Source organism: Buteo buteo, chromosome 18 (assembly GCF_964188355.1).
Source record: "Buteo buteo chromosome 18, bButBut1.hap1.1, whole genome shotgun sequence".
In the NCBI taxonomy this organism is placed as follows: Eukaryota; Metazoa; Chordata; class Aves; order Accipitriformes; family Accipitridae; genus Buteo; species Buteo buteo.
This window is the reverse complement of record NC_134188.1, coordinates 27232011-27257159: the sequence shown is the minus strand read 5'-3', so window position 1 is coordinate 27257159 and position 25149 is coordinate 27232011. Positions and strand designations below refer to the sequence as shown.

Genomic DNA, 25149 nt, shown 5'->3' with positions numbered 1-25149 from the left:
TATGGAACTGCTGGAACAGGTTACCCAGGGAGGCTGTGGAGTCCCCATCCCTGGGGATGCTCAAAACCCAGCTGGAGACAGTCCTGGGCAACTTGCTGTAGCTGACCCTGCTCTGAGCAGGGGGCTAGGACTATGTAATATCCAGAGGTACCTTCCAAACTTAGACGCAAATATTTTCCAGAATCACTGACCTAAAATTCCATTGTGGCTACTTTCAGTCCATAAATCTTGATGGGGAATGTGCATGAATCCCCATTCAGTTTGCTGTAGTTGCTGGTGAACTTACCAAATAACTATCTTGCATAAGTAAGACTTTAAAGCTGCCTGACAGTATGGAGTATTTTACAAGTCAGCTTCTTCTTTAACTGTCTGCAGTCATCCTGTTGCAGAAGCAAATATATAATATGCCTGTCTGTATAACAGTTGTACAGGTAACTGCATGCATTCATCTACAAATATTTGACATGAATTGAAACTTCACTAAAATCCCCTTGAGAATTTCTTGCTCCCAGTAACTTGCTCACTCTGCAAGTCACATGGTTTATTGAGCAAAAACCTCAGTCAGTTGTCTAACTCTTTAAAGCCATCCCACAGGCATTAACTTGTGTTAACAGCATGTATATTGGATGCTAGAATAATGAAGGATATTCTTTAAAAGAAATTAATTTGTCAATATGACAAAAATTGGTCTATTTCTTTGTTTTCCTCATTGCACTAAATGTGGTCATGAACTCATTTTGGTAGTTCTTGAGGAATCAGTGGCATGCACCTTTTGGCCCATTTTCAGTTTACGGGTATTAATTCCTTACAAAAGAATTATTAATTCTTTATCAAAGTCTCTAGAAATATTGTATTATGAGGAAGAAGTACTAAGCATTCGACTTAGTGAAATATGCAGTTAAATTTGAAAACCAGCTGTCTGACTTGTATCTTTTTTTTTCAGACTCTTGGTAGATAATATTTAAAAAAAAAATAAAATCAGGCATCTGAAGTATCAAAAAAAATTTATTCCCTAGAAAGCCTGTTTTGCTGCAAATGTTGAACACTTTTTACAAAATCCTTTGTGAAAGGGGTGTAACTTTTAAATCCATGGACCATGTTGTGCTCTAATAGAGCTCAGTATGATTTCATGGTTGTTGTTGAACATCATTATAAGCTTTCTTAGAAGGTCCTCTGCTTAGTTGGTTTCATGAGACTCCCTTGTGCCTCAAAAGGGATGACTCTGTCATGTTGTTTGTATTGGTGTGTTCGCTTACAAAGAAGAAAAATAGAGAAAACGGAAAGGAAAAGGGCTTACATGGCTAAAGGATGTAATTTGAATCGCAAGACCTGTGTGTATTCCTGGCAGGTGAAGCTTTAAGGTTGAAACCTTGAATGTCAAATTGAAAATGATACTTTAAAACAATGGGTTAATCTTAAGTTCTTCTAGTTATTGGCAGAGAACAGAGTTCATACCCTGGGGTCGATGTCTCTCCAACTGATCTCACTAATGAATAAAGTTATGGAGGAATGCAGCTTTTCCCTGACCCCAGTAATACATGTCAGCTACATCTAGAGAAATGCAGAAAGTTTAAGACTTGAATTTTGTCTTGGGATTTTTGTTTCACTTTTCCCATCTCTTCTTTACCCTCCCCCACCCAGCCAAACGTTGACAAGAGTACCTTTTAGCTTTGAAAGTGTAAAATTGGAAGGAGAACAAGCCATCGCCCATTTTATGTTGCTCTTTAATGAAAGAGGCAAATATAGTGCACTGCAAACAATTGTAAAGCAGTCTAAATTTATTGCAGACTTGCACCTGTTCTTAAGTTATAACTTCTGATAGCTTCATTAATTATATCATTCTCTAAGCAATAAGGATGAACTTGTGCTGAGCCTGCAGTGAGATCCAGTTGATTAAATAATGGATTTTTTTTGTTGTTGTTGACAGCAAAAGATGACGGAAGCATTGCTGTTGCCCTGGGCTACACTGCTCACTTGGTTTCAATGATATCCTACTTCTTGCAAGTGCCACTCAGGTATCCTATAATTCACAAGGGCTCCCGGTCCACAATCAAAGATAATATCAATGACAAACTGACGGAGAAGGAGCGAGAGTAAGTATGTCGTAAATATGCTTATGTACTTTCTTCGAAGCAACAAATCAACAACAACAACAAAACCTTGAACAGTTTTGGGTAGTCTGAAGTGACACAGAGTTTGAAGTGATTTGTTACTGCTTTCAGTAGCTGGGGGACAGTTGTTTGAGTTTATCGTGTTGGAATTCTGTGATCTAATAGACTAGTTCAGCTTTGTCATTCTAGGTCTGTTGGCACACATATGCTATTGATTGGGCTTCTAATAATGCTAGAAGAACTTAAATAGTGTGTCTTATAGGTACATTTTGGCTGCTGATTGGAAAACTTGCCTTTCATGTTTTGCTACTGGCTCTGGGAAAAAGCTGCAGATGGCAAATGTAGCTTCGCTGAGGAGTTACTGCCAGTACTGGAGTAGTGGTTGATAAACATGAGAAAATAAATAGCTTTCTTTAATGTAGAGGTTTTAAATCAATTGAAAAAGAGCACTGTAAACTGTTACCTACTATAAATCAATATTCAGTGAACAGTTTTTCATTTGTTCTGTAATCATTGTCTTTCAACACATAGCTATGCTATTGTTATTGTTGTGCTACTAGGAAACTATCTTGCTGCCCTTAAATTTACTCCCTGAATGCCTTCTCCTGCATTTGGCACTTTGCCTATTTTCCCACTGTCTTTGCACCTGTGTGCTCTAATATGAAAATAGTGGCAATTGTTGGTTAAGCTGCACTTTGTAGCCTGCAACCGCAGAACTCAAAAGGAATGCAATACTGACCAGCTGTGGGAGGCCAGCTGCTCGGCTCTGATCCTGTGCATGTATGGATGGCTGCAGAGTCAGGCTTGCAGCACCAGTAACTTTGTTTTTCCATATGCAAGGTTTGAAAAGGGAGCAAAGGAAATGACTGAGGGGACATGAATTTGTGGAAAGTAGTTGTCTCTATTTACATGAATGCTGTAAAAACCCCTCTTCTCTTTGGAAGTATACAATCAAAATCTTAATATTTTAACACTAATTCCTAATAGTCCAAATCAAGATGGAAGGGTCTTACTGTGCATAGTTGACAGGACTGGGATGCTTGGAAGTGTCTGATTTCTCTTTGAAACTCAGTGACTTTTGCCAGGACACAGATGTAACTTGCCTTAAGAGTTAAACTCACTGAGGTCTTCCTGTTTCGACACAATAAAATATGACTGTATAATTATGTCTTGCAAATTAGTTTTGATACCATTTTAATAACTTGTCCAAACGCTTCCTGGGTAACTTAATAGAACATTAATCTGTTTTGCTTCAGTTTAGTTCTCTAAGCATATGATCATACTTCTTCCTGTACATCACTTTCAGAAGGGTAGCAAACTAGAACGTTTTTATCTGGAAAATAAATTTCTGAGGAGTAGAACTGCCCGTGTGTGGGTGTATAAAGATTAAAACAATTTCCTGTTGTCTGAGACAGATTGGAAGGTTTAGTTCTTCAGGCTATAGCCTTCCAAATCCTTATGACTTAATACTTTATTTCACAATAGATTTCTGAAAAGGAGAAAGTTTAGCTAAGTATATGAATCCCTGTTGGGCCATTTACCTGTGTTCTGCAAGATTTTTTCAGGATTAGCTCCTGCCTGGGATCTTCTCTTCCCAGCTATTGGAGAGTCAATCCTACCAACTCTCAAAGGATTTTGGTTGCTATAGAAAACCTCAAATGTCTTAACTTGCAGTTTTCTTTCTAAACTAATAGCTCATGTTTCTCACCTACTCCTAACTGAATTGAACATAGCAATTAACAGGCATTATTAAATTTCTTTATTTCAGTCATCTGTCCTTTAGCAGCTTTTCAAACTCCAACATAAACTGTTGAGTAATTACAGTGAAGTTTTCTCTATACTTAATCTTTACTATAACACATAGCATCATGATTATTGACTAGGTTAAACATTTTACTTGGCTTCGTACATTTTTTTTTTTTTTTGGACTGCAGGGTTGCCCTGAGATCTATATTAAGAGCTTCTAAAAATCGTACATTGGGGGAATAGCTGATGTTTTCACTCGAGAGCAATTTCATAAGTACATGTGTTTGGTTTTAATGTTATACTGTATAAATGTGTTACTTCACTTTCAAGTTTCTTTACCAGCTTTTTAAAGCCCTTATAATAAGCTGGTTAAATATTTTGAGAGCTTTGAGAATGTAAGTTACGTTTGGGAAACTGTCTGCTTCAGATTTGTTTACTTGGATGATCCAGGTCACTTAAATTTCAAGGTTCTTGTAGAAGTACTCAATTTTGTCTGCTGCAATTACTGTTACATTGGAACTTAAGAGCGTACAAAAGAAGTAGGAGACTGTGGTGAGAACTTAGCACTTGTCTGGCCACATTACTGAAGGTAGAATGAGGTATAGAATACCTGCTGGTAGCATACAATATATGGTCAGCTTTGTATTTGTAGAGATACTAGTGTTTATAATATATTCCATAACTGTTCCCTCCTTGTATTCCATGAAATAATTTTGGTACTACTAAAAGGCTGTAAGTCTTCTCCCATAAATTTACATTTATGACTTTCTGAACCACCAAGGTAAGACAAGAATACGATTGTCACTAAATATCTCATTAATACAGTTTTTCAGTGGTCCCTTTCAACATCGCCAGAGTGTACCGAATATGTAGGAAGAAAGGGTACCGTTCCTCAAAAGTTCTGGAGTCTGAAAGATTTCAAAGCAAATAATGGATATATCACTCCCAAATTTAAGCTACTTAGGACAGCAGCATGTTCCTCTCTCCAGTGACAAACAAACATGTTTCCTGAATAAACTACCTAAATTCTTTGGCACTGTTCTTGCAGAACTGAAACCTAGCACTTCATTGCACTCTCATAAACATAGTAAGAATGCTGAGATTAAACTATTTATGATATGTTCTGACACTGTCTGTCAAGCACTGCATTTAATGCTTCTGTTAGTCTGCTCCCAGATTTTTAAATAAAGAATAACTTCCAGTTTAGAGCAAAATAAGGATTGTTATGTCTGGATTGAGACATACTTTGTGAAATTGCCTGTGTTGGTGTTGCTGCAATTGTTGCAGTATTTTCTTATATATTCTTCAGTTCTCTTCTTCCAGTTCTGATACAAGCTAAACATCCCGCAAAGTAAATGCCTGCATTTTGCTGGCTGGAAGCTACTGAATCTTTTGAAACCATATCAGTCTCCTTCTTAGTATTAAAGTGAGTACAGTAAAGCACACTTATGCCATCTGTTCGGAGTCTTTTGGCATCTCTGTTGACTCAAAGCTATGCTCGGTTGCTACTTTTTGTAACTGAGACTTCACATGACACTTCTACAACCTGCCAGCTGGATATTTAAGAGTAGAATACTTGTTTAATCAAATCATGTTAGACAGCTTGGAAATATGTATACTCACCTAAGAAAAATAATGTTCTTTGGAGTTTAATCACCTTTCTGGTGCCCTATGTGTGTTTGGACAAGTGAAATGCACATTTGGAGAACTTTATTTCTGTTGTATTTTTGCATTCTCATTCATACTGTGTCTTTTAAAAAAGATTTTCAAGAACTCTTACTTCCCTGCTAGTTAATTTGGAAATGAGAATGGTTTCAAGAAATAGCTTTGCTAACATTGTTTCTCTGTAGTAGGAGAAATCAAATAGTACATGTGGTCTGTTCTGGCTTATGCTACACCTTCTTCCCACCAAAATGTGTTAAGGGAGGATTAGAAAACTACTTGTAGTAAGAAAGTAACCACCTCAAAGTCATATTTCAGATTAGGGAAAAAAAAATAAAGGGGTAGAGTACATGATCTAAAAACACTTTGCATTTAAAAGGCAAAAAGAACATCATCATTTTCAAGCATAGCTAGCTACTGGAACACATACAGGCATTTCAGAGGTGTCTGATCTTGAAGAAGTGCTATTTTTTTTCTTGTGTTGTATGTTTAAATATTGAACTTATTGCCACTTAAAGTTATAAAGGTCAAAAATATATTTAAGTTTAAAAATAAAATAAAAAACCCCAAACAAGCCCTAGACAGTCGTGGAAGAAGCCTGATCTAATCTGGTGTATTTTTTTGCAGGAATATTTGGCATTAACTGATCTGAGATAACAGTAAACTACTGTAAAGGTTTCCTTGGCATTTTATAGTTTATAGGAAGATTTAAGGTATTTTCTTCCACTCTGCTTGACAGATGCCAACAGGCCAAAGAATACACAAACAGCTGCGATGCAGTCTTGGTCATCTGCATTCAGAGGCATCTGACATCTTTGCAGTTATGTTTTATGACTTTTAAGTACCTCGGGAACCAAAGAGTTGTATGGAATGACCTAAGGAGGAGTGAAATTGAGCATGCTGCCATGGCTTTCTAAATTATGCTACTTGCCCTGTCTGAACACCTTCTGTTGTCACTAAACATAGGAAATGACTGTCTATTGCATTACTGTGTCCTCATAGAAAACAGGATCAAAATTGTATGCTGTGTTTGCAGCTAAAAGCGATAGGTCTGATACTGAAATAATTTCCTGGAAACTATTTCTGTGATGTGGAGTTATACCTCAAAATTGTCTTTTTCTGGAGCTCAGCTTCATCGTTATTGAGAACTTAAAGCATGCCAGAAGATTGTACTTATTAGTCAGTTTTTGTCTTGATGTTTAATTTAGGTAGGGGTTCTAGAAGTAGGTGTTTTGAGCCAGGGTTGTGAAGATCTGCTGGCATCAGACTTGATCTGGAAACAAAGTCTGGGTGCATCCAACCTCTTATATCACAGCGGCACTGCAGTGCTCAAAACTAGCCGTAATTCTCTGGGTGCTGAAAACTTAAAGCCCAGTTTCATTTCATTGCTGTAGCCCACATGGGAAGTACAAAGGTATGAATAATAAAGAACACGTCATCTTTCACTGGGATGAGGCAGTCTTGTAGCAACTGAAGAGCGTATCAAGCATGAAATGCAGCTGCCCTTGTTGGATCTTCAGAATACTTCTGGATTCCTTAAGGATGTAGTGCCACGAGTGGGTTTATCCTCATGCAGCTTCTCTACAGCTAAAGCTGACATGCAAGTGCAGGGCCAAAGGGCTGCAGCACTGTGTGTGGTGAATATTAACGTATCTGCATGGCTTGTTGATTGAGTCTTGAATTCAAACCAGCAGGTTGGTTTACCCCAGTTTGGGATGCTTTTAATTAGTTTGGGGAGCCAAATTTCAGAGAAGTGGAAAAGTTAAGAGTCAGTCAGGCCAGATGTACTTTTAATCCACACATGTTCAAGCAGTTAATTTGATATGTTGGTGTTGTATTTTTAGACATACTTGTTTTCACTGATAATGAAAACTTCCATTATATTGTGCGTGGTTCACATGGTGTTGTCATGCCATATGAGTTACTGACAGCGTAAGTTCTGGTGTAAAAAGTTTCATTTCTCAGGCCTGCCAGTAAAGCAAAGGTTGTGCCAAAGCCTTTTCTGCTACAAGACTGCTTCCAAATTACCTTTCTCAGTGTGTTGTCTTTCAATTCTTTTACGTGTGACAAGCTGAATTTGCAAAGAAGTAGATAAGTGTTGCTGAACAGGCATGTGGATAATTTTGGAGCATTTGGAAACCGCTTGTTGAATGAGCATAGTCTAGAAGTGGTCCTCACTACTGTGGCCTTGCTCCTGTTTTGAAGAATGGGAAAATCAGAGTTTCAGCTCTAAGAGACTTAGTATAACTAAAGGTGGTTATTGCTTTGTGCTTGGTAACATATAAGGTACTTGCAATAAAGCAATCTGAAAAATCGTGACACGAGCAAGTAAAGAATGACTTTTCACTGACATTAACATCTCCCAACTCAATCGAGAAGTCTTTAATCATATTTGGTACTTCGGCTGAGATAATAAAATGGCAGCTTTGGGAAGAAATCTTGGCAAACTTAAATCAGATGGAGGGAGATGGTTTGTTGAGAAATCTAATATCTGTCAAAGTAAAGTTGATTCTTTGTGGTAGATTGAGTGTGTGTTAAGTGTTCAACTGTATTGCTCAAAGAATGCTTTTTGCCGTGAACTTATCCTGAACTGTATTTTTGCGTTCCACATTCTTGAGGATATTTAGCTAGAATCCTGGCTTATTTTATTCTTGATCACCAAAATAATGCTTTTGCCTTCTTGGGTCAGCAAATATTGCTGTGTGTAGATTAAGAATTAGATCAGGTGTTCTTTAATAAATTTAGATACTGTTAACACTGTTTCTGGGAACTAGAAGCTCCTGGCCAGTCTGAGAAAGCAAATTTTGTTTACTGCAGTAGATGAGACCACTGACTCCAGACATCTACAGCTGAGAAATGTTTCTGTGAAGACATACTAGTCTTAATTTACTCCCATTGGAACACTATACTCCTGATGAGATTATTTTTCAAAACATTACTTCATTTTTCAATAAGCGGGGACTTGACCTATATAAAGTGTCCTCTAGTTAAAAATGATCCTTCAGTGGCAGGGAGATTTAAAGTTCTGATAGCGAGTTTGTCTGCTCTGTCCTTTCAGATAGTCCTTGTGTTGTGATATCCATCATGGCTTGTATGTAGCAAGCCTTGCATTCAAGCTGCAATAAATCACAGAAATGCACAATTTACAAAAAGCTATCGGTGTCGCTTGTTCTGTGGATTGCTAGCTGTGTTTTTGAGGTGTTTGAAAGCATTATTTGCTGAAGTAGTATAATGATACCCTCTTGTATAAATTGGTGACTGTATTATCGAGAACTGCCTGACTTTCATAATCTGGGTCTTTCCTTTCTTTTCCTGTATACAGCCTGTACATATTGAAGCTATTGTACATTCTCCAAGAGCAAGGTCACAGCAGTTACATTTCTTAATAGAAAGATGGCAGTTCTTCTGCTTTCGATTATCTTCTTGTTGAGCTATTCAGATAGGCATTTTGAAAATACATTTCATAAAGTTAAACTGCCAATGTTATGTTTTCCCAGTAAACTAATTATCATTGTATCATGTAAAGCTTGAATGAGGATATGCTTTTTTCCCTTGGCAGTCTGTATTTTTGTCATCAAGTTTGTTTTACAAGTGTAGCTTTTTCTCTCAAGTAGAAACTAAAACCCATATAGTAATCAAATCTGAATACACTTGTGATTCATATTCATGTCTTAATCTCATCTCTAACAAAGCAAAGTGCACACTTGTAATCCTTTTTTTCTGCCTTTTCATTTGATGTCAGCATTGCTTGCCAGGTGGGGATCTTAACTTTTTTTGCTTAAAACTTTTACAATCATGCTGATTGTTGGCAGACTAGTTAGCTGTTCCTGGTAGGCTAGTAGTCACCCTAAGGTCAGTTTGTGGCCTCCACCATCAACTGGTAGCTTGATCTAAAAAGGATCTGAAGTGCTCTGTGTTGCATTTCTATAATTGAGAAGTCTGGTGGTGACGGCAGTTTCATAGTGTTGTGTTTTAGTTGTGTTCCTTCCAACAAGCACTCAGTTGCTTGGGTCTGCTACTTAAGATCTGTGCCGGTCTCTGCTCTGAAGCTGATGTAACCATGGAGCAGCTTATCTGAGGAGGAAACAGGTTTTGAAGCTGTGCAATCAAAGCTTCTTGTGCCTTGGTCTTCTGGTGGAGTGCTAAAAGTGCTGGGTATTTTGGTGGCTGTGGCTCTTCAGCAGCCTACTTTTCCTAATACTTGACTCGAATGTCCTGGGGAATAGTGATTTCAGGTGAGCTGGCTGGACAGTGGTAGTCTTTCTCACTTAAAAGGCTTTCAAGGTTTGCGTTCTTCTGGTTCAGAAAAGTCCCAGCACTTTTCAATAACACAAGCTTTCTTCTCTGGATACAACATTCCTTTACAACAAGCAAACAGGATGTGGTGAGGCTGGAGGGAAAACACCAGCTCCTTCCTCCCCTGCCTGCCCCCCTCACAGACCCCCAAAAGGGGGTGAGGTTGAAATAACTCAAACTTCAGTAAATATTTAAACCTTGTTCTTGTACACTCCTCATAGTTCAGTCATATCAAGCAAGAACTTGTGACTTTTTCAGCTCACTGTTGTATCTGGATTGGGCTATTTAGTTCTGTCATTGTATAAGGTGTCCTATCCATGAGCTTAAGCTTGAAATTCATCATTTTCTAAATGGCCATATTTTTTGGTAGTCTTGCGTGAGGCACAGTTGTTCCCTAGATCTGATGGATGACTCTGCTATCACACCAGTGACTGTTACAGTCACAGAAATTATGTCAGTTCTTTATCTGTATAATAGTGAATAATTGGGTTTCAGCTGCATTCTGCCAAGTCTGCTCTACAGGAATCTCCCTGCAGTCATTCTGCTTACTGTCCTTGAAAATAAGAAGTGAAGGAAAAAGCCATGTCAAGTTTGTTCTCCCGTGGCTGCAGTTGGGCAGGAAGTATCAAAGGTACTGCAAATAAGGTGATGTGAAAATGCAGTGGTATCGGCTTCGTTTAGTTGGTGGACTAAGTTTCTGATCTTCAGTTAACTACTGGATAGTTATTTGTTCTTGAAACATAAATGTCCTTGCTGTTAATTTAGCTTGCAAAGCTACAAATATTACCGGTCCTTGAACTTTTTCATCACTTTGAAAATTAAGGTTATCTAACACAGTTCCAAACTAGATTTGGAATTTTACTTACATTTGCCAAATGGGATGTAATATGCTATTTCAATTGTGCCACGCTTCAGCCTGTGGAAACAGTTAGATGTGATGTGTAAAAATAATTATTTTACTGACTTCTTCCCTAAAGAGCTTTCTGAAGTAGAGATTAAACTTTGAGACTTGGTCTGAACAGAAGAGAGAATAAAAGATCTAAAACATATGGTGTAATACCAAAGTAGAAGCAGGTGAAAGCAGTTAAAAATGAAGCAATTTCTTAAGCTTTAAAAATAGTTTGTATTAAAGACAGGCGGTTATAGACAATAAAAATTGGCCACCAATATATTGGTACATATGTGATTTTTCTGGATACAGAGGAGTTCATAAATCACAGAACACAACAGTAAATGTATTTGGACTTGAATTCATAAGAGATACTTGAGGTCTGAAATAAATGTATGGAGTAAGGATTCCTTCAGCTTTTCCTAACAGTTACCATCTGACTGAAGCAAGAATCTTGGGGTGATTTACTGCATGTTCATCAAACACTGAAGTTACTATGTAAAGCAGCTAAAGATTAGCTGAGGATATAAAATTAAACGAGATCTTGATGGCTGATAAGTACTTGCCTAAGATCAGCTGAAAAAGGTGGAAGAAGAGTTCTTAGTGGTTAGGATAGAATATTTAGCACAATTTATTTATGAGCTGTAAGAAGGGTGGTCTAATGCTTAAAACACTGAAATTAGGCTAATCACATTTTTAGCTTTGAAACATACCTCTCATTTTCCAGAATCAGTATCTGTGGGCAACATAAGCAATCTTTAAAAGACCTTTTTTCTGTAGTCAGTTTTCTGATTTTTAAATACATCAGTATTAGCGAGCAGTTTTGGTTGGAGACACTTTAGTAGCAAGCTTCCTGCCCATGCTGTCTTACCAAAACTAGTGGTTTAGTCGCTATATTAAAAAAAAAATTAGTAAGAGATGGGTCAAACCCCTTTCTTTTATTAAGTAGTAACCAATACTTTTTATAAGGAAAAAAACCCGCACTAAACATGACTGATCCAAACTGTAGGCATCTCACCTTAAACTGCAAATAGGAAAAAGAAAAATCCTTGCAAGAGGCTTTTCATCTACCCCTGAAATTTCTCAGACTTACTGTCATCAGCACATAAGCATAGTCTCCCTTGTTATGCCTTGAGTCATAGAAAATAAGACTGAAATCAACACTGGAAAGTAATTGAGACAATCTTCTTACCCCAAGGAAGGATGAAGTTTATCTAGGGGGAAGTGTTACCATAGCTGAGAATACAGGGCGGTTTGAACTTGCCTTAGAGACGGTACATTAGACTTCTTTGTGCCTGTAGCTTTATGATTATAAGATGGTCTGCTTGTATCTGGATGAACAGGTAGTTTCAGCAACATAGAGCGATGGCTGGTGGTCTCATGGGGCACACTGCGAAGCTTTTGGATCAGATTGCTGCAGAGATGTCGTAGTGTCACAGCCTACTTCCAGCAGAAACATCTTCAGGCCTGTAGACAGGTTCAGCTGGCAAAGGCATTCATCGAAACTCCTATCTGCTCATCCAGTACTGCCCCCAGACCACAAATGTGTTTAGACACATTCAAGAATACATCTCGAACTGAAAAATGAAATTTTCCTTGGTTTAACACTGATATTTCTGTTTAGCTGTTTGCATCTTAATGACTCAGCTGGAGTGGAAACGATGGCTACCAGCCACCATTAGTTTTCTGCATTGACTGGAAATGCGTATCTTGAGTTTCTTTTCTTTTCTAGAAAGACTTTTAAACCAGAGTTGACAATTTAGTACCCTGTCCACAGTCTTTGTACCCTTAAAAATGTGATTTACTGTAGTAAGATTATACTTTGCTTTTCAGTTTCTTAGAGGTATGTGTGTTTGTTATGTCTAAGATGTGTTCTACTTGACTAAATACCACGTTATAAAAAAAAGCTCATTAAAGACTAACTCCAAAGTAACAGCTCCTTAAGAGTGCTGTTGATGATGTAGTTGGATGCCTGTAAGCTTGATACTGATCAGAATGGTATTTCTTATGCAAATGTTCAAACTGACTATTCTAAAAGTTAGCATTTATAAAGTGTTGTGAGATCCCTGAAGAACTCAAAATTTAATTCCGTTGTTGATGGTAGGGTGCTGGTTCTGTTGTTTCAAGTTGGAGAATAGGTAGACTTTCAGCCCTGTTTTTTATTTAAAAGGCTGACTTGAGGTTACTTTCCCCATCAGAGTAACTGTGAACAAAGCAGGTAACCTTTGCCTCGCTTTTTTACTTTAAACCCTCCCCAAAGAGTTGTGAAATGAGGCTTAGTACCATAGAAACTTTCACATAGAGTCTACAGCATAAAATCACACTGATGTTGACACTTCATTTAGCCACTCCTTTTAGCTGGGATTTCTTCCTTTTCCACCCCTGTTTACCTGGGCAGTTTACAAGGAAATTAGAGATTCTTCCTTTTAGGCTTGCACTAATCTGTATTCTGATACTTGAGTGCACGCTTTGATTTGTCAGTCTCACTTGAGTTTCTTACAAGTAGATATATTTGGTTATGTAGATCAGCAGTACTCTAAGCCTTGACCTGCTCATGCTTGTTTGCTTACTCATTGCCTACCAGTAAAACCTCCTTATGTGCAAATAGACTGAAAATCAGTTGCCTTATGTACTTCAAAAACCCGTTCTTTGTTCTTAGAACTGCTCATGGTTGGTGGCACCCAGTTGTGTTAAACACAGGATTTCAGTGCTAAGAATAGTATCTTATTTGAATATTAGGTGCCTTCAATGGAAGAGGAGAGTTTCTTGACTAGCTGTTAGTAATGTGCTCCCTTCCAACTTCCATGCCAGTTTTTCTTGGATAAGGTTGAAGGTGAAGAGTTCTTTATCCAGCAGCTGACGTCTGCTTAGGAAGTGTGGCAGTAATTAATAGGGGATAGGTTGAAATAAAGCGGTTGATGTTGACTTGTTGGAATTAAGATTGCAGGTGGAGAGGAGATGCTTATTCTTGGGAACCCTCCAAGCAGGAGAGATGGGAGAGAGGTACAGTAGGAGCAGATGAGTTGCTATCTCTATTCTGAGCTCTGCTAAAATGAAATTATGCAGAGATCATTAGAAGTGCCTTGTAACTGCTTCTATGATTATTTTTAATTTTTTAATTTTTTTTTTTTACTGTTGTCCATGAGAAATGACAATCAAAACCTCTTCTTCTGAGACTGGGAAAACTTGGGTCTTGAACATATTAGTGTTAGTGTAAGTCTCATGTGTGCTTTGAGGCTGTAAGCATGATATTGTTCTGGTTCACTATGGAAGAAACTATTCTGTCATTGTGGTATCACAAGTAGAAGAATTCACTTTTGTCCAAAGTAACATGCCATGAAAGGGGAGGTGAGCTATGTGTCTAAAAATGTCATGCATGTGTATGTTTTGCAGTTTATTATGGATTTGTCTCTGTTCCTGCAGTGTGGTACAGCTGGGTAACACTGGTCATCTGACTTGTATCCCAGTGAGTCCTATAAAAAAGAACACATGACTCAAAGAAATTAATAAAAACTTTGCATTTGTCACAGTCCTTCAGGATTGAATAAGCAAAACATAAAACTTCCAAAACAAACATAAGCTTTTAAGATTGAGAATCCTCTTTATGTTATCTTAGATCTTAAAGGCACATATTGACCATCTGGTTAAAATCAGTCTGGTGTGCAGTTTGGATCACTCTTAAACAGTGTTCTCCACCTTCTGAATTCAAAGTGGGTCTTGTTTAATTTCAGCATCTTTGGCACAATTGTCATAGATCCTACAGTTGCCTTTCCACGTGCCTGCTAGCTTGTTCCTCCCTTTATCACTACTCTTCCTTGTGCTTTTCACCAGCACAGGCTCTTACCATTGCTGATGTATCAGATGTCTGAAGGGAAGCAAGAATAGCCTTGAGTTACAGTGGAAACATGAGGTGCAGAAACAACTCCAAATGGGGTTAACCTGTTATAAGTTACTAAATGCTGTGTTTTTTCTTGCATCAAGTTAATGTTCTCTGAACTAAGATCTTCTTTATGAGTCACTGTTAAAGTTATTACTGCTGTATGCCAGCTGAGCAGTGTGCTCTATATAGAGAAATAGAATATCTACTGTAAACTCAGGGTGTATTAGGGCTGTGTTTTAAGAAGTCTACGCACTATTAAAAAGTAATATTCCATAGTCACAAGATAAATATCAAGATATTTTTACAAGGGCACACTTTGAACCTCACTGAGCAGAAGCTGTTTTGTTCCTAATTACTGCCTGCTAGCATGGTAGGTGTATGGTTTCCTCACAGTGTGTAAGTGTGCTGATCTGAGGAGGACCAGAGCTCACCTTCTGAATGTACTTAGAACAAGTTTCCTACTACTTGGTAACTTCTCTCAGATGATGTCTTCTGGTGATTACACAACAGACACCTGTAGCTTGATTGTTTTCTTTTTTCTACTAAACATATCACACTTACTCCTTTGAATTTGTCATCCTAGAGTAAGTATCTCTGTTCTGCTTTAAAAGAGCTTAATGATTTTTTTCCCAAATGTATCAGCAAGAATGGAAACAAGGAAGGTACATGTTGGAGTAGAATGGGCAGGCGGATGCCATTTTGCATTTTATTGAGTGCTTCGTGATTATAAAAATACTAAAATAGTAGTTTTCAAATATATTTTTTGAGCAAGTATAACTAAAACCTTATACAGCAGACTTAAACTTTTTGCAGCATGCCAAAGTGAGAGATTTAGCTTACAGTCGTGCTTTTCTAAGGAGCAGGCAAGAAGAATTTCACTTAGGGAGCCAGCAGTTAAAGTTGCATTCAATTATACTCAATGAAGCACTGTATAAAATGTCGTGGTTCCTCTCCTTTAAGTTTATTGCTTGTGACCAGGCTTAATGGGCAAGCAAGATAACACACAAAGAAAGAGATGTGAAAGTTGGTAATATTTTTCTCTGAGTCATAAATGTGCATGCACAAAGACATCCACTGACATTTTTCAAGACTTTCATGTAAACGATTATGTTATGAAAGCTGACACGAGGATGTATGTAGTTCAGAGTCTTTCAAGATTAATTAGTGGAAGTTAGAGGACAAAAGTGTGAATATTAGCAAAGAAGCAGGGCCAACGTGGTAAACAGAAAAGCTTAATCTTTACGACTTAGAAAAACTGTGTGGGAGATGGTAGCGAGCACTGTAAAACAGTTTTTATCCTCTCTTCTATACTGTATGTATCGAAAAGCTCTGTGTCTAATAATCGAATACATGGTTCCCATTACTAGTGACTTAATGAAATACTATCTTCCAGTGAAACATGGCTTGTGTTCCTAATGGTGCTTTTATTGTCAAGCTTGAGTTAGTTTTATACTGTTAATTGTAAAGGTATCCTTTTAAATCTAAATCCTGCTCTATTTGGGTAGTGTAATTGTAGATATGGAAATGAACTCCTTTTGATTTGTATTTTACACTTAGGATAATGCGTCGTGGAATTTTTGTAGCATGTGTTCATTTTGAAAGGTTTTATTTTCTTGCATGGGGAACTAGTTGGATTTATAGATCTATTAAGCAAGGTGAGCTAGATATATACTATTCATGGTGATTTTTATATTCCTCAACTTGAAGTGACCTAGTGATTTTGAAAGTAGCATAAAACTTGAAGCTGACATCTTAATATTTGATCTGCTGTGATCATGACCTGTTAACCTTTAGCTTTAATGGTGCTGTATAATTCTCCTTAAAAGTTGCAAATGTACTCTACTGTGGGGCTGATTGATGATAAAATACACTTTCCATAATCACCCCTCTAGAATGTGTGTTGTTTCTAGTAGATATTGATCTCCTGTATTTGTTATCTTACATTTGAGAGAGACTTTGGTTTCTGATGTAATGTGGGTTTTGTGCAGATAATACGCTCAACATCTTGATTAGGAGCTACAGAGCATACAGTTCTTGAAAAGGCAAAAGCTCGTTTCATGGTGTAGTTCCCATAAACATAAAATCTAGATTGTACTGAGATTACTGTATTGACCACGATGACCTCATAACCTCTAGTGGTAAGGAAGAGTCAAAAGGCAGTCCTAAGAAATGCAGTGTACAAATATTAAAACTGTTTATGAGATTTGCTTCACTTAAGCCAAGTTTTCTAGAACATACACATAAATTTATATTCTTTAATGCAGACTGTCAAACAGTTTCAGTACTCTAGGGACTAAAGTTTTGGTTCTCTGATCTCATGCAGCAGTTAAGACAGAAGTAAGCTGTGCTACTTTCCTATAAGCTATTTGCTGCATCTAGGTATTTAAAATTGTGAAAAATGCTTTATTTATTAAATAGGAGAAATAAACATTAGGAATATGATATTTGCAAGGGCTGGCGTGACCTATGATGCTGTAACTGACTCAAGCCTTTGGTGCACTTGTGAAGCTTGTTGAAAGGAAAGGAATCACTTACATTCTCTGAGCGTTGTTCTGGTGTGATGGTAAGTGAGCCTTCAGATGTCTCCTGTATGTGAAGAGATTTGTGCTCCTTCAATCACAAAATAACAATCACAAGAGAACACCTTTCTTCGAAGATTATTTCTATTTGGAAATGAGCTAACCAAATGCGAATGGCTGAATACAAAGGGATAACGTGGGATCTGGTGTTATGCTGTATGCTTCTTAAAATATGCTTCACTAAATGAGAGGAATGTTGCAGCACTGGGAGAGTCATAAAGCATCTTTTAAAAACCTAAAATGCTTTAGAAAATGTAATTCATTAGCTGAATTTTGACATCAGTTTTTAAAAGGCTGATTGACTGGAGTTGCAGAGGGTTCCTAAGTACATCCTGTGGAGAAGGGTTCCTGGGAGAAGTCAGCAAGAGAGGCTTTTTAAACCTTTACCTTCTCAGAAAAGGAGTCTGTGGCTTTTTAAAGTTTACTTAAGCATCTGAATAATTTCATCTCACATGCTCTTTTTTTTCCTTTTTTCTTTCCTATCAGATTTCCTCTATATCCAAAAGGAGGGGAGAAGCTTCAGTTTGAATATGGAGTATATCTTCTCAACAAAAATATAGCACAGGTTAGTACACTGAGATTTTAAATTTTTTTTTATTTATATCTACTATCTGCTTGGTGTCAGTATGCCATGAGTGTACATCTACTGTCTTGTGATGCTATTCTCTATGGCGAACATCTGAACTAGTGGGGGTTTTCTTCAAGTCATTGTTTTCACTTAACTTACAGCTTTGTGCTTGAGATTTTCTTGCATTGTGCTTAGAGAAAGGCTTGCCAGTTAATAATGAATCTTTTCGTTTTCAAATAGTCTATACACACTGTTTTGAAAATTGCAAATGTTTTCTGTTATTTTTATCCTGTCATACTTAAAGATCCATTCATGTCATTCTCATTGCTGTGTCTTTAATTTTGCTGTATTATTACTTTAACTAGTATTCTGCCTCTATACTTATGATAAGAAAACACAACAAGCTGGAAAATCTGAAGTCGTGCACATGTATGACTTTATATTAAAAAGTTCTCTAATCATCCTTACTTCCTTGCTCTTAATGTATTTTAAAAATCATCCTTTACTTTGGCAAATGCATGAGAGTTTACAAGTTCACAAGCTTGTATTTGAGATGGTACTAATACCTGCTGCTAACACATTTGGTATGGAGTTCAGAAAATGTTCAAAAAGCTGGTCTGAAAGGGGCCTGAGGAGGCCATTTAGACGATTGCCTAGTCCTAGGGCAGCGTCAGCTGCTCATACGCTATCCTGGGTAGATGTGTGTATAATTTTGCCTGAAGGAGAGCCTGTGATCTAAGTACTACTTAGTTCCAATGCTTGACTGTCTTGGCTATTAAAGTCTTTTCTGACATCTAGTCCAAATCTGTCTTGCTTCTCTTTAATCACGTAATCACTTATTATAATAATATGTTTCTTTAAGTCTCTTCCTCTTTGCAAACTTTTATGCATTGAAAGATAACCTTTCATTTTAAAAGTGTTATCTCATGGGTCACGTCTCTTAACTTCTGAGCATTCTTGTTGTCTCCTATTCTCCATCTGAATCCACATCTTTCCTGTAGTGCCCAAAGCTGGATACAGTATGCAACTGTTGCCTTCAAAACATTGAGTAGGATGGGAGAAATGCTCCACAGGTCTTGTAATTTTTTTCCAGTTCATTATGTTCCGATAGGTTTGTACTCTTAACAGTCTAACATGGTGAATTTTGTGATTCAGTGCAACTAGCCATCCCAAGTCTTCTGCACAGCAACAAAATAGTCCATTCTAAATTTGTGCAGGTGACTTGCTTAATTCATGTTTTACATGCTGTACCTTGAATGTATCCTTAAAGATGCACCTTTTTGTTTTTAATCATATTTCTGATTTGGTGATGTAACTGTAGAAGGTGGGGAAAGGTGGGTTGAGAACTCTGTCTTAGCCTTGTGCTATCTGCATCTGAGCCTATTCTCTCTCCAGCTCACCTAATTAAAATATTGAATAGAACTGGGGTAAAGCTTAGACTCAGGTGGATCCCTGCTTTGCTAGCACTTCCATTTATAGCAGTGAAACATTATTTTAACTACACCCAAAGAGTACTTACTTGCTCTGTATTCATTCATACTTTATCAATGTCCCATTTCCCTGGCATGCTTGCGAGCATATTACACCATAAAGTGCCCAGAGTTATTTAAATTCCAACAGAAATGACATTTTAGTTTCTAACCTGTTTGTGAGGCTTGAAATTAGATTGGTCTGACAGTTTTATTCTTGAAAAATCTGATCTTTTTTATGCTTAGTTTCTAGGTTTTTTGGTTTGTTTTTCCAGTTCTCTCTTCCACCACTCATTCCCCATTCCCTATCCCAAATTGAAGTAAAGCTTCTGAGTCTTTTTGTGTTGTTTGTTTTTTAAGTTTGGATTGCATTTACCATTTTCCAGACTTCTGGTATCTTGCCCATGCTTAGTGTATTTTGGAAGATAACCTCCAATGGCTCTGAAATTACTTAAAGGCTAAAATATCTTAAGATGAAGTTAATCAAGTCCTGCTAATCTTGGAAATTCACTTAACCAAGCTGTTAATGTAACTTAGACTGTGGCTCTTTGTTGCTGGTATTAATAATGGCAGCCAGCTGTTCACACTTGACTTTCATAGGGAAGACCAGTGAGAGAAAGGGATTAAATACTCTTTTCCTTCAAATGCTTTGATAGCTTTCTCTCTCCTTTACTATCAAATCAATGCTTTCCTTAATCTCTACTTATGTAAATACATTAGTTCATTCTGTAACTTGTGAGTCGTGATGCTGCTTGCTTTGCTTTTTAGCCTTTCATGGTTTTGTTCCTATGCTGGAGTTTGGTGTTCAGTTATGTGATGCAAGCACTCTGTGCTTCTTTCTTGATTGAGATTATGAAGTCTTCATTGAGCCCAAGTTGGTAGTCTTCCCAGTTCTTGTAGTCTGGGTTAGTTGGCACTTGTGCCTGTATGTAGTATTGTTTTTATAGGAACTGTCACCACTTCGCTTGTTTTCCTGTTTTTTTAAGACTTGTCATCTTTGAGTTGTTAGCCACTGTTGGACCTACTGAAATCTCTCGTTCTGATTTTGTTCTTGTCCTATTTCTAAAGGACTGTGAATAGTTGAACACATGGTCACTCACTCATGTTGCCTTCCAAGTCCTTGCAGTTGGTTTCTGAAATCACTGGCATGTGTTTAAACTCATAAAAGTAAATGAAGACTTTAAGTACGTATTTGTATAAAAAAAGTTTCCAAATTTACATGGGGTCACTGGTGCTGGTACAAGCTAGAGAAGTCAGTGGCCAAACTTTGAAGTGGTTTGTACAACACCAGTGGTTCACATGTTAATGCTTGAGATTGTATGCTGTTGAATATAAAAACATAATAAAAGTAAATCGGAATTTCTGGGAGGCTTCTACTACTTATTTAATCAGGAAAGTGTTACTGAAGTCCATATAAACTGGTGTAGTCATCTTTGTTTTGATATCCTTGGTCAAATATTGCAGCTTTTTATAGTTCTGCCAAGGGGAAATTCCATTGTGAAAGCAGAACAGGTAGATAACTTGCAGAAATACATCACAAAACTCCTGTACTCAGGGACTGACTTGATCTAAAAACCTGAAATTGTTTGAATCCTTTATGTGTTCCTTTGGAGGCTGGAACTGTTGAATTTAAGTAGCTCTTAGAAGATCTTAAGGCTGCTTTGAGAGAAGCTTTCATGTGTGTTTAGTTCATGTGAATCTGTGAAAATAATTAAGTTTGGATGGAGAATGAGCAGTTGCCTCTTTTTTTACCTCTAGACCATCACAACCTGTGAGGGAATCCTTTTAAGGCCCAAAGGTGTTGGCCTTAATTCAGAGAACCAGTCCTGCAAACTATTCTGTCATGAATAAATGCAGATCAGTTGCTTAATTCCCTCTGGGTTGCTGTGGGAAGATTGGAGGTGCCTAGGAGGAACAGTGCTGACTCTACTGGAGTATTAAGAGAAGAACTTGGGTCTCCATCACCTTGCTTGAATCATTCATGCAAGTCTTGATGGCTGTGGGTGAGAAACAAAGAACCCAGAAAAACTTGTATCAACGTAAAAGAAATACTTGAAGGGATTTGTATAAGCTTCCCTGGTTTCACAGATTTTTATATTTTTGTTCCTTTCACAATTGCCTGGAGTTCTGGCGACAAGGAGAAACATGAGTGGGGAAGAAGTGAGACTGGGTTGATATTAAGTAAAATTGCTGAAATAAAAACTGTTCTAGAGATAAAGTGGTACTGTTTTGTAAAACAGCAGGATAATAACAATGAAAACCACATCTTGCACTCAGGAGAATTCAGCTGGAATTAGAAGCAGCTCAGTGCTAGCTTGGTAGAGCATTTATTTGGAGAAACTTGCTTTGCTGTTACATTCCGAAGTCAAAACAATGTGTGTTAATTCCGAGAGTTCATAATAACTTCCATCTGTACGTGAGCACAAATTGTTTCAATCCCCATATTTTCTATTTGTAAAATTGAATTGAATCCCTCACGAAGTTCGCAGAGTAGCTTTTTAAGTTGGATTATATTAGGTAAAACCATAAATTTCCAGTTAAGATTTCAGTTCTTTGACTCTAACAAATGTACAAGCATGTTATTTTTTTCAAAGGGAAATTAGTGACTTATGTCTAATAATATCAACAACAACAACAACAAAAATCACTGTCATTCCAGAGCATTTTCAAAGGTGAAGCACAATACAGTTGCTAAAAATGGGAGGGAATTGCTTGGCTCTCAAAAGCATTAGGCACTGGGAGATCATTCAGTAGGTAGCTGGTCTCACAAACTCTGCAGCTGCCAAGTTATGGATGTGTATGGAGTATCTGAGGAAGAGGAGGCTTTAGCAGGAGAATGAAATGAACTCCTGCATTCATTTTCACAGCAAAGGACTTGAGATTACACCGTGAAAACCGCCTGCTATAGTGGATGAATATTAGGAACTCCCTGAAGCATTGTGAGTTGGGTTTTTTTGTGGGTGATAAGCTAACACAGCATGGGCAGGCTAGCATCTCTCGGAGTTCTCATCGCTCTGACCATGTAATGCATGTGGCACACAGCTCAGCTAAGGCATAGGCATGGACTTGCTAAGCTGAGCTCTCACAAGTCCTTGAGTAGTGGTCTTGGCTCTCCAGTTTTTTTCCTCTCAGTTCTTTAAATTTTTTTTTTAACCTTAGAGTGTGTGGGGGGTGAGAGTACAGTGGCTTTAAGTTTCAAATCTCAGGCCTGTAGAAAGAAAGAAGCTTTATTGCTGTTTTGCTCTCTCTTTCCTTCATTCCCAGAGCCTTGATTGCTTGGGCTTGACTTCAGTGTAGGCTCTTCATTACATATGAAGAGATGATCTTGTTTTAGTGACTGTCCTTGAGGTGAGTCCTTGGTGAGCATGTACAGTGTCACTACTGGAGAATACCTGGCCTGAAGTTGTATACAAGATGATATTACATGGTTTCTTTCCTGTATTGGTCATTATTTCTCACCTGTAGCCATTGAAGAGAGCATGAGCATCTTGTTCATGAAACTTCTAATTCCTTTAGGTATTCACAAGGTAGTCTCTTGCACAATACTTGACAGGCACTATTCCTCGTCCAGTTGCAAGATTGCTTGGAGAGGAAATAATTGTGTTACAGCTATAGAGCTAGTTTCTTCTGGTCCTGGTTAGAAGGGGAGTTACTGCAGCTATTCTCTTGCACGGAACAATCAGCTTATTTGCAGCTCTGAGCATCAAATGATGATTTGGTATTTCAGTCAGCCACCGCAGGGGGTGGAAGTTAATTTGTCTCTTGATCTTCTGGATTTCTTATTCTGAGTCTCAGCCCAGCTTCGCCATGGAACCATAGGCCAGAACTATGATCAGTGCGAGACCCCTTTTAGTCTTGTTGCTGCTGTGACCTTGGTCACTACCTCCCTCTGGCTTTAGGGGAGGTGGCCTCAGAAGTGGTTTTCTGTCCTTGTCTAAATTATTGGCACTTGAAAGGAGACTTGCAAAACCAGGTATCAAATAGTTTGGACTGTTCTACAACTCCTTGATTTCCTAGAGCCAAGCTAAGGAGTGAATATGTCTAGTCTTACCCCAGTTCATTGCTGGTGTTTGTCAGGGAGGCTCTGCAGTTGGTGGCAGTTGGCGCATACCTTCCAGGCATCACTCATGGGTTTTGTGAAATCTTTTTGATTTGTTACGCTGCATGAGTTAAGGTTTGTTTTGGTTTTTTTTCTGTTCAGGCTGAATGCGTGCTTACGATCAGCTTACAAGGCAAGGTTTCTCTTCTGATCCAGCCCTGATTTGTTTTGTCAGACAACTATTGAGTGATGTTAGACTGATACTCCTATTCACATTGGCATGATTTGCTCAGCCCTGGCCAAAGAATAGTTCTGCTTTCATCTGACAGTCATTAGCAACGGATGAACTTTGCTATTTGACATGAAAAAAATCACTCAATCTTTTGTCAGCTCCCCCAAGGATGTTTGTTTTCACATCAATGCAATACAGATCCAAGCAAGTTAACTTGTGTCTAGCCTTCCTTTTAAGTGTCCAGAGTTGCTGTGTCCACATGGTGGCAGACAACATTTACGTGCTTTATGTAACCTGCTAGAGATGTTGATCAGCCAATGCTACTCTCATGGGAATGGTGCTTTTTGGTTCAGTTGCTTGTCTAATGCACGAGGTAAGTAACATTTACAGAAGCATAGAAGAAAAGCAAAATACTTCTTGACATATTCTAGTTGCACTCAAACTGATATCTTTCTAATAGCTGCATGGAATAAAAGTTAAATGCTTATGTACTAGTGCCATATGTAAGAAACTAAACTGAAATTCAGCTCTTAAACGTGAAATGAGGCAAGATGTTCAGTTTCTGGCTCCATTAGACAATCAAACATGTGAGAAAATCAACTTTATAATAGAAACTATTAAACTTTTCCATGGGAAGTTGAGCGGCAGAAATGTTAGGACTAGAAATTTGTTTTGGCAATAAACACTACCAAGCAGAAGTGTCTTTAAGAGTTCTGTGGGTATCGGTGTAGATGCAGTGGTTATGACCCTTCGAGTGTAGGATACTGTGACTTGCACACTGCGTCTTTTATGAGGCCCCTAAACTAAGATCATAAAATGTACAGTTCAGAAAGAATGCACTGTCTGAATTTGTGGCCAATTTAACTGCATAGGGAAAAGTGTTCTTGAAAGAGCACAGGTTGAAGCCAGAGTCGAGTCCTCATCTTGTAAAGTGCCAAGCATTCATTTTAATGTTAAGAGGAAGGGACTGCACCTGAAAAACCACAAAGTACCTTCTCCAGCTGCATAGAGCCAAAACCTTTTAGGAGAAGTTTCATTCCTGAAAGTCTCCTAGGGTAGCAATGGGCTGATACCTAGCCAGATCATTTAGAATTGGGGAATTTACATATGTTTTTTGCAAACTTGTTGGAAGGCTTTCTTTTTTTTTTCCTTTCCTATCACCCATGCCAAGATAAAATAGGTTGAAATGAGACTGGATTAGCTGTAACAACAGTCACCCTTTCATTCAGATGAAAGCCTGCCTATCCTTGCCTGTAGGCAATCTGTACTGATCAGCAAAGGCCAATGTTAACTTGCTCTGTGGAGGAGCAGGTCTTGGCTCTCCAACCTGTGCTGATCACCGCACCTGCAGCTTGAGCCCAGGCAGTGCTGGAGGCTGTGCTGCGTGCTCTGGTTGCAGAGAGTACGGAGCAGATGAGGTGAGGTGAATGTCGTTGGGTGGAATAGGAGAGGTGGCATCACCAGGTTTGCCTAGAGTCACTTCTCCCAAATAATTTTGGGGATCACCCCCCTGCAAGCATGCTCTAGGTGTTAGATCACTTGTGTACTACGTAGCTGTCATCATCTCTGTGTGTTAACTCTTCAGCCTGCTAAGTTTTTTTTTAAAAAATGAGTATGTGTTTAAAATAGAACTGAAATTTAATAATCAAAAAGAAAATGGATTCCTGATATACTTAAG

General features: G+C 38.0%; 1 protein-coding gene across 2 annotated transcripts in view; it reads left to right on the top strand.

Moving 5' to 3' along the window:
• The window catches only part of UVRAG (UV radiation resistance associated), a 94352-nt gene that overhangs the window by 47540 nt on the left and 21663 nt on the right, over positions 1-25149 (top strand). For both annotated transcript variants that reach the window (XM_075050252.1, XM_075050251.1), the window contains exons 12-13: positions 1928-2093; positions 17650-17728. In XM_075050252.1, coding sequence (XP_074906353.1) covers positions 1928-2093; positions 17650-17728 — 245 coding nt within the window. The remainder of the gene's footprint in view (positions 1-1927; positions 2094-17649; positions 17729-25149) is intronic.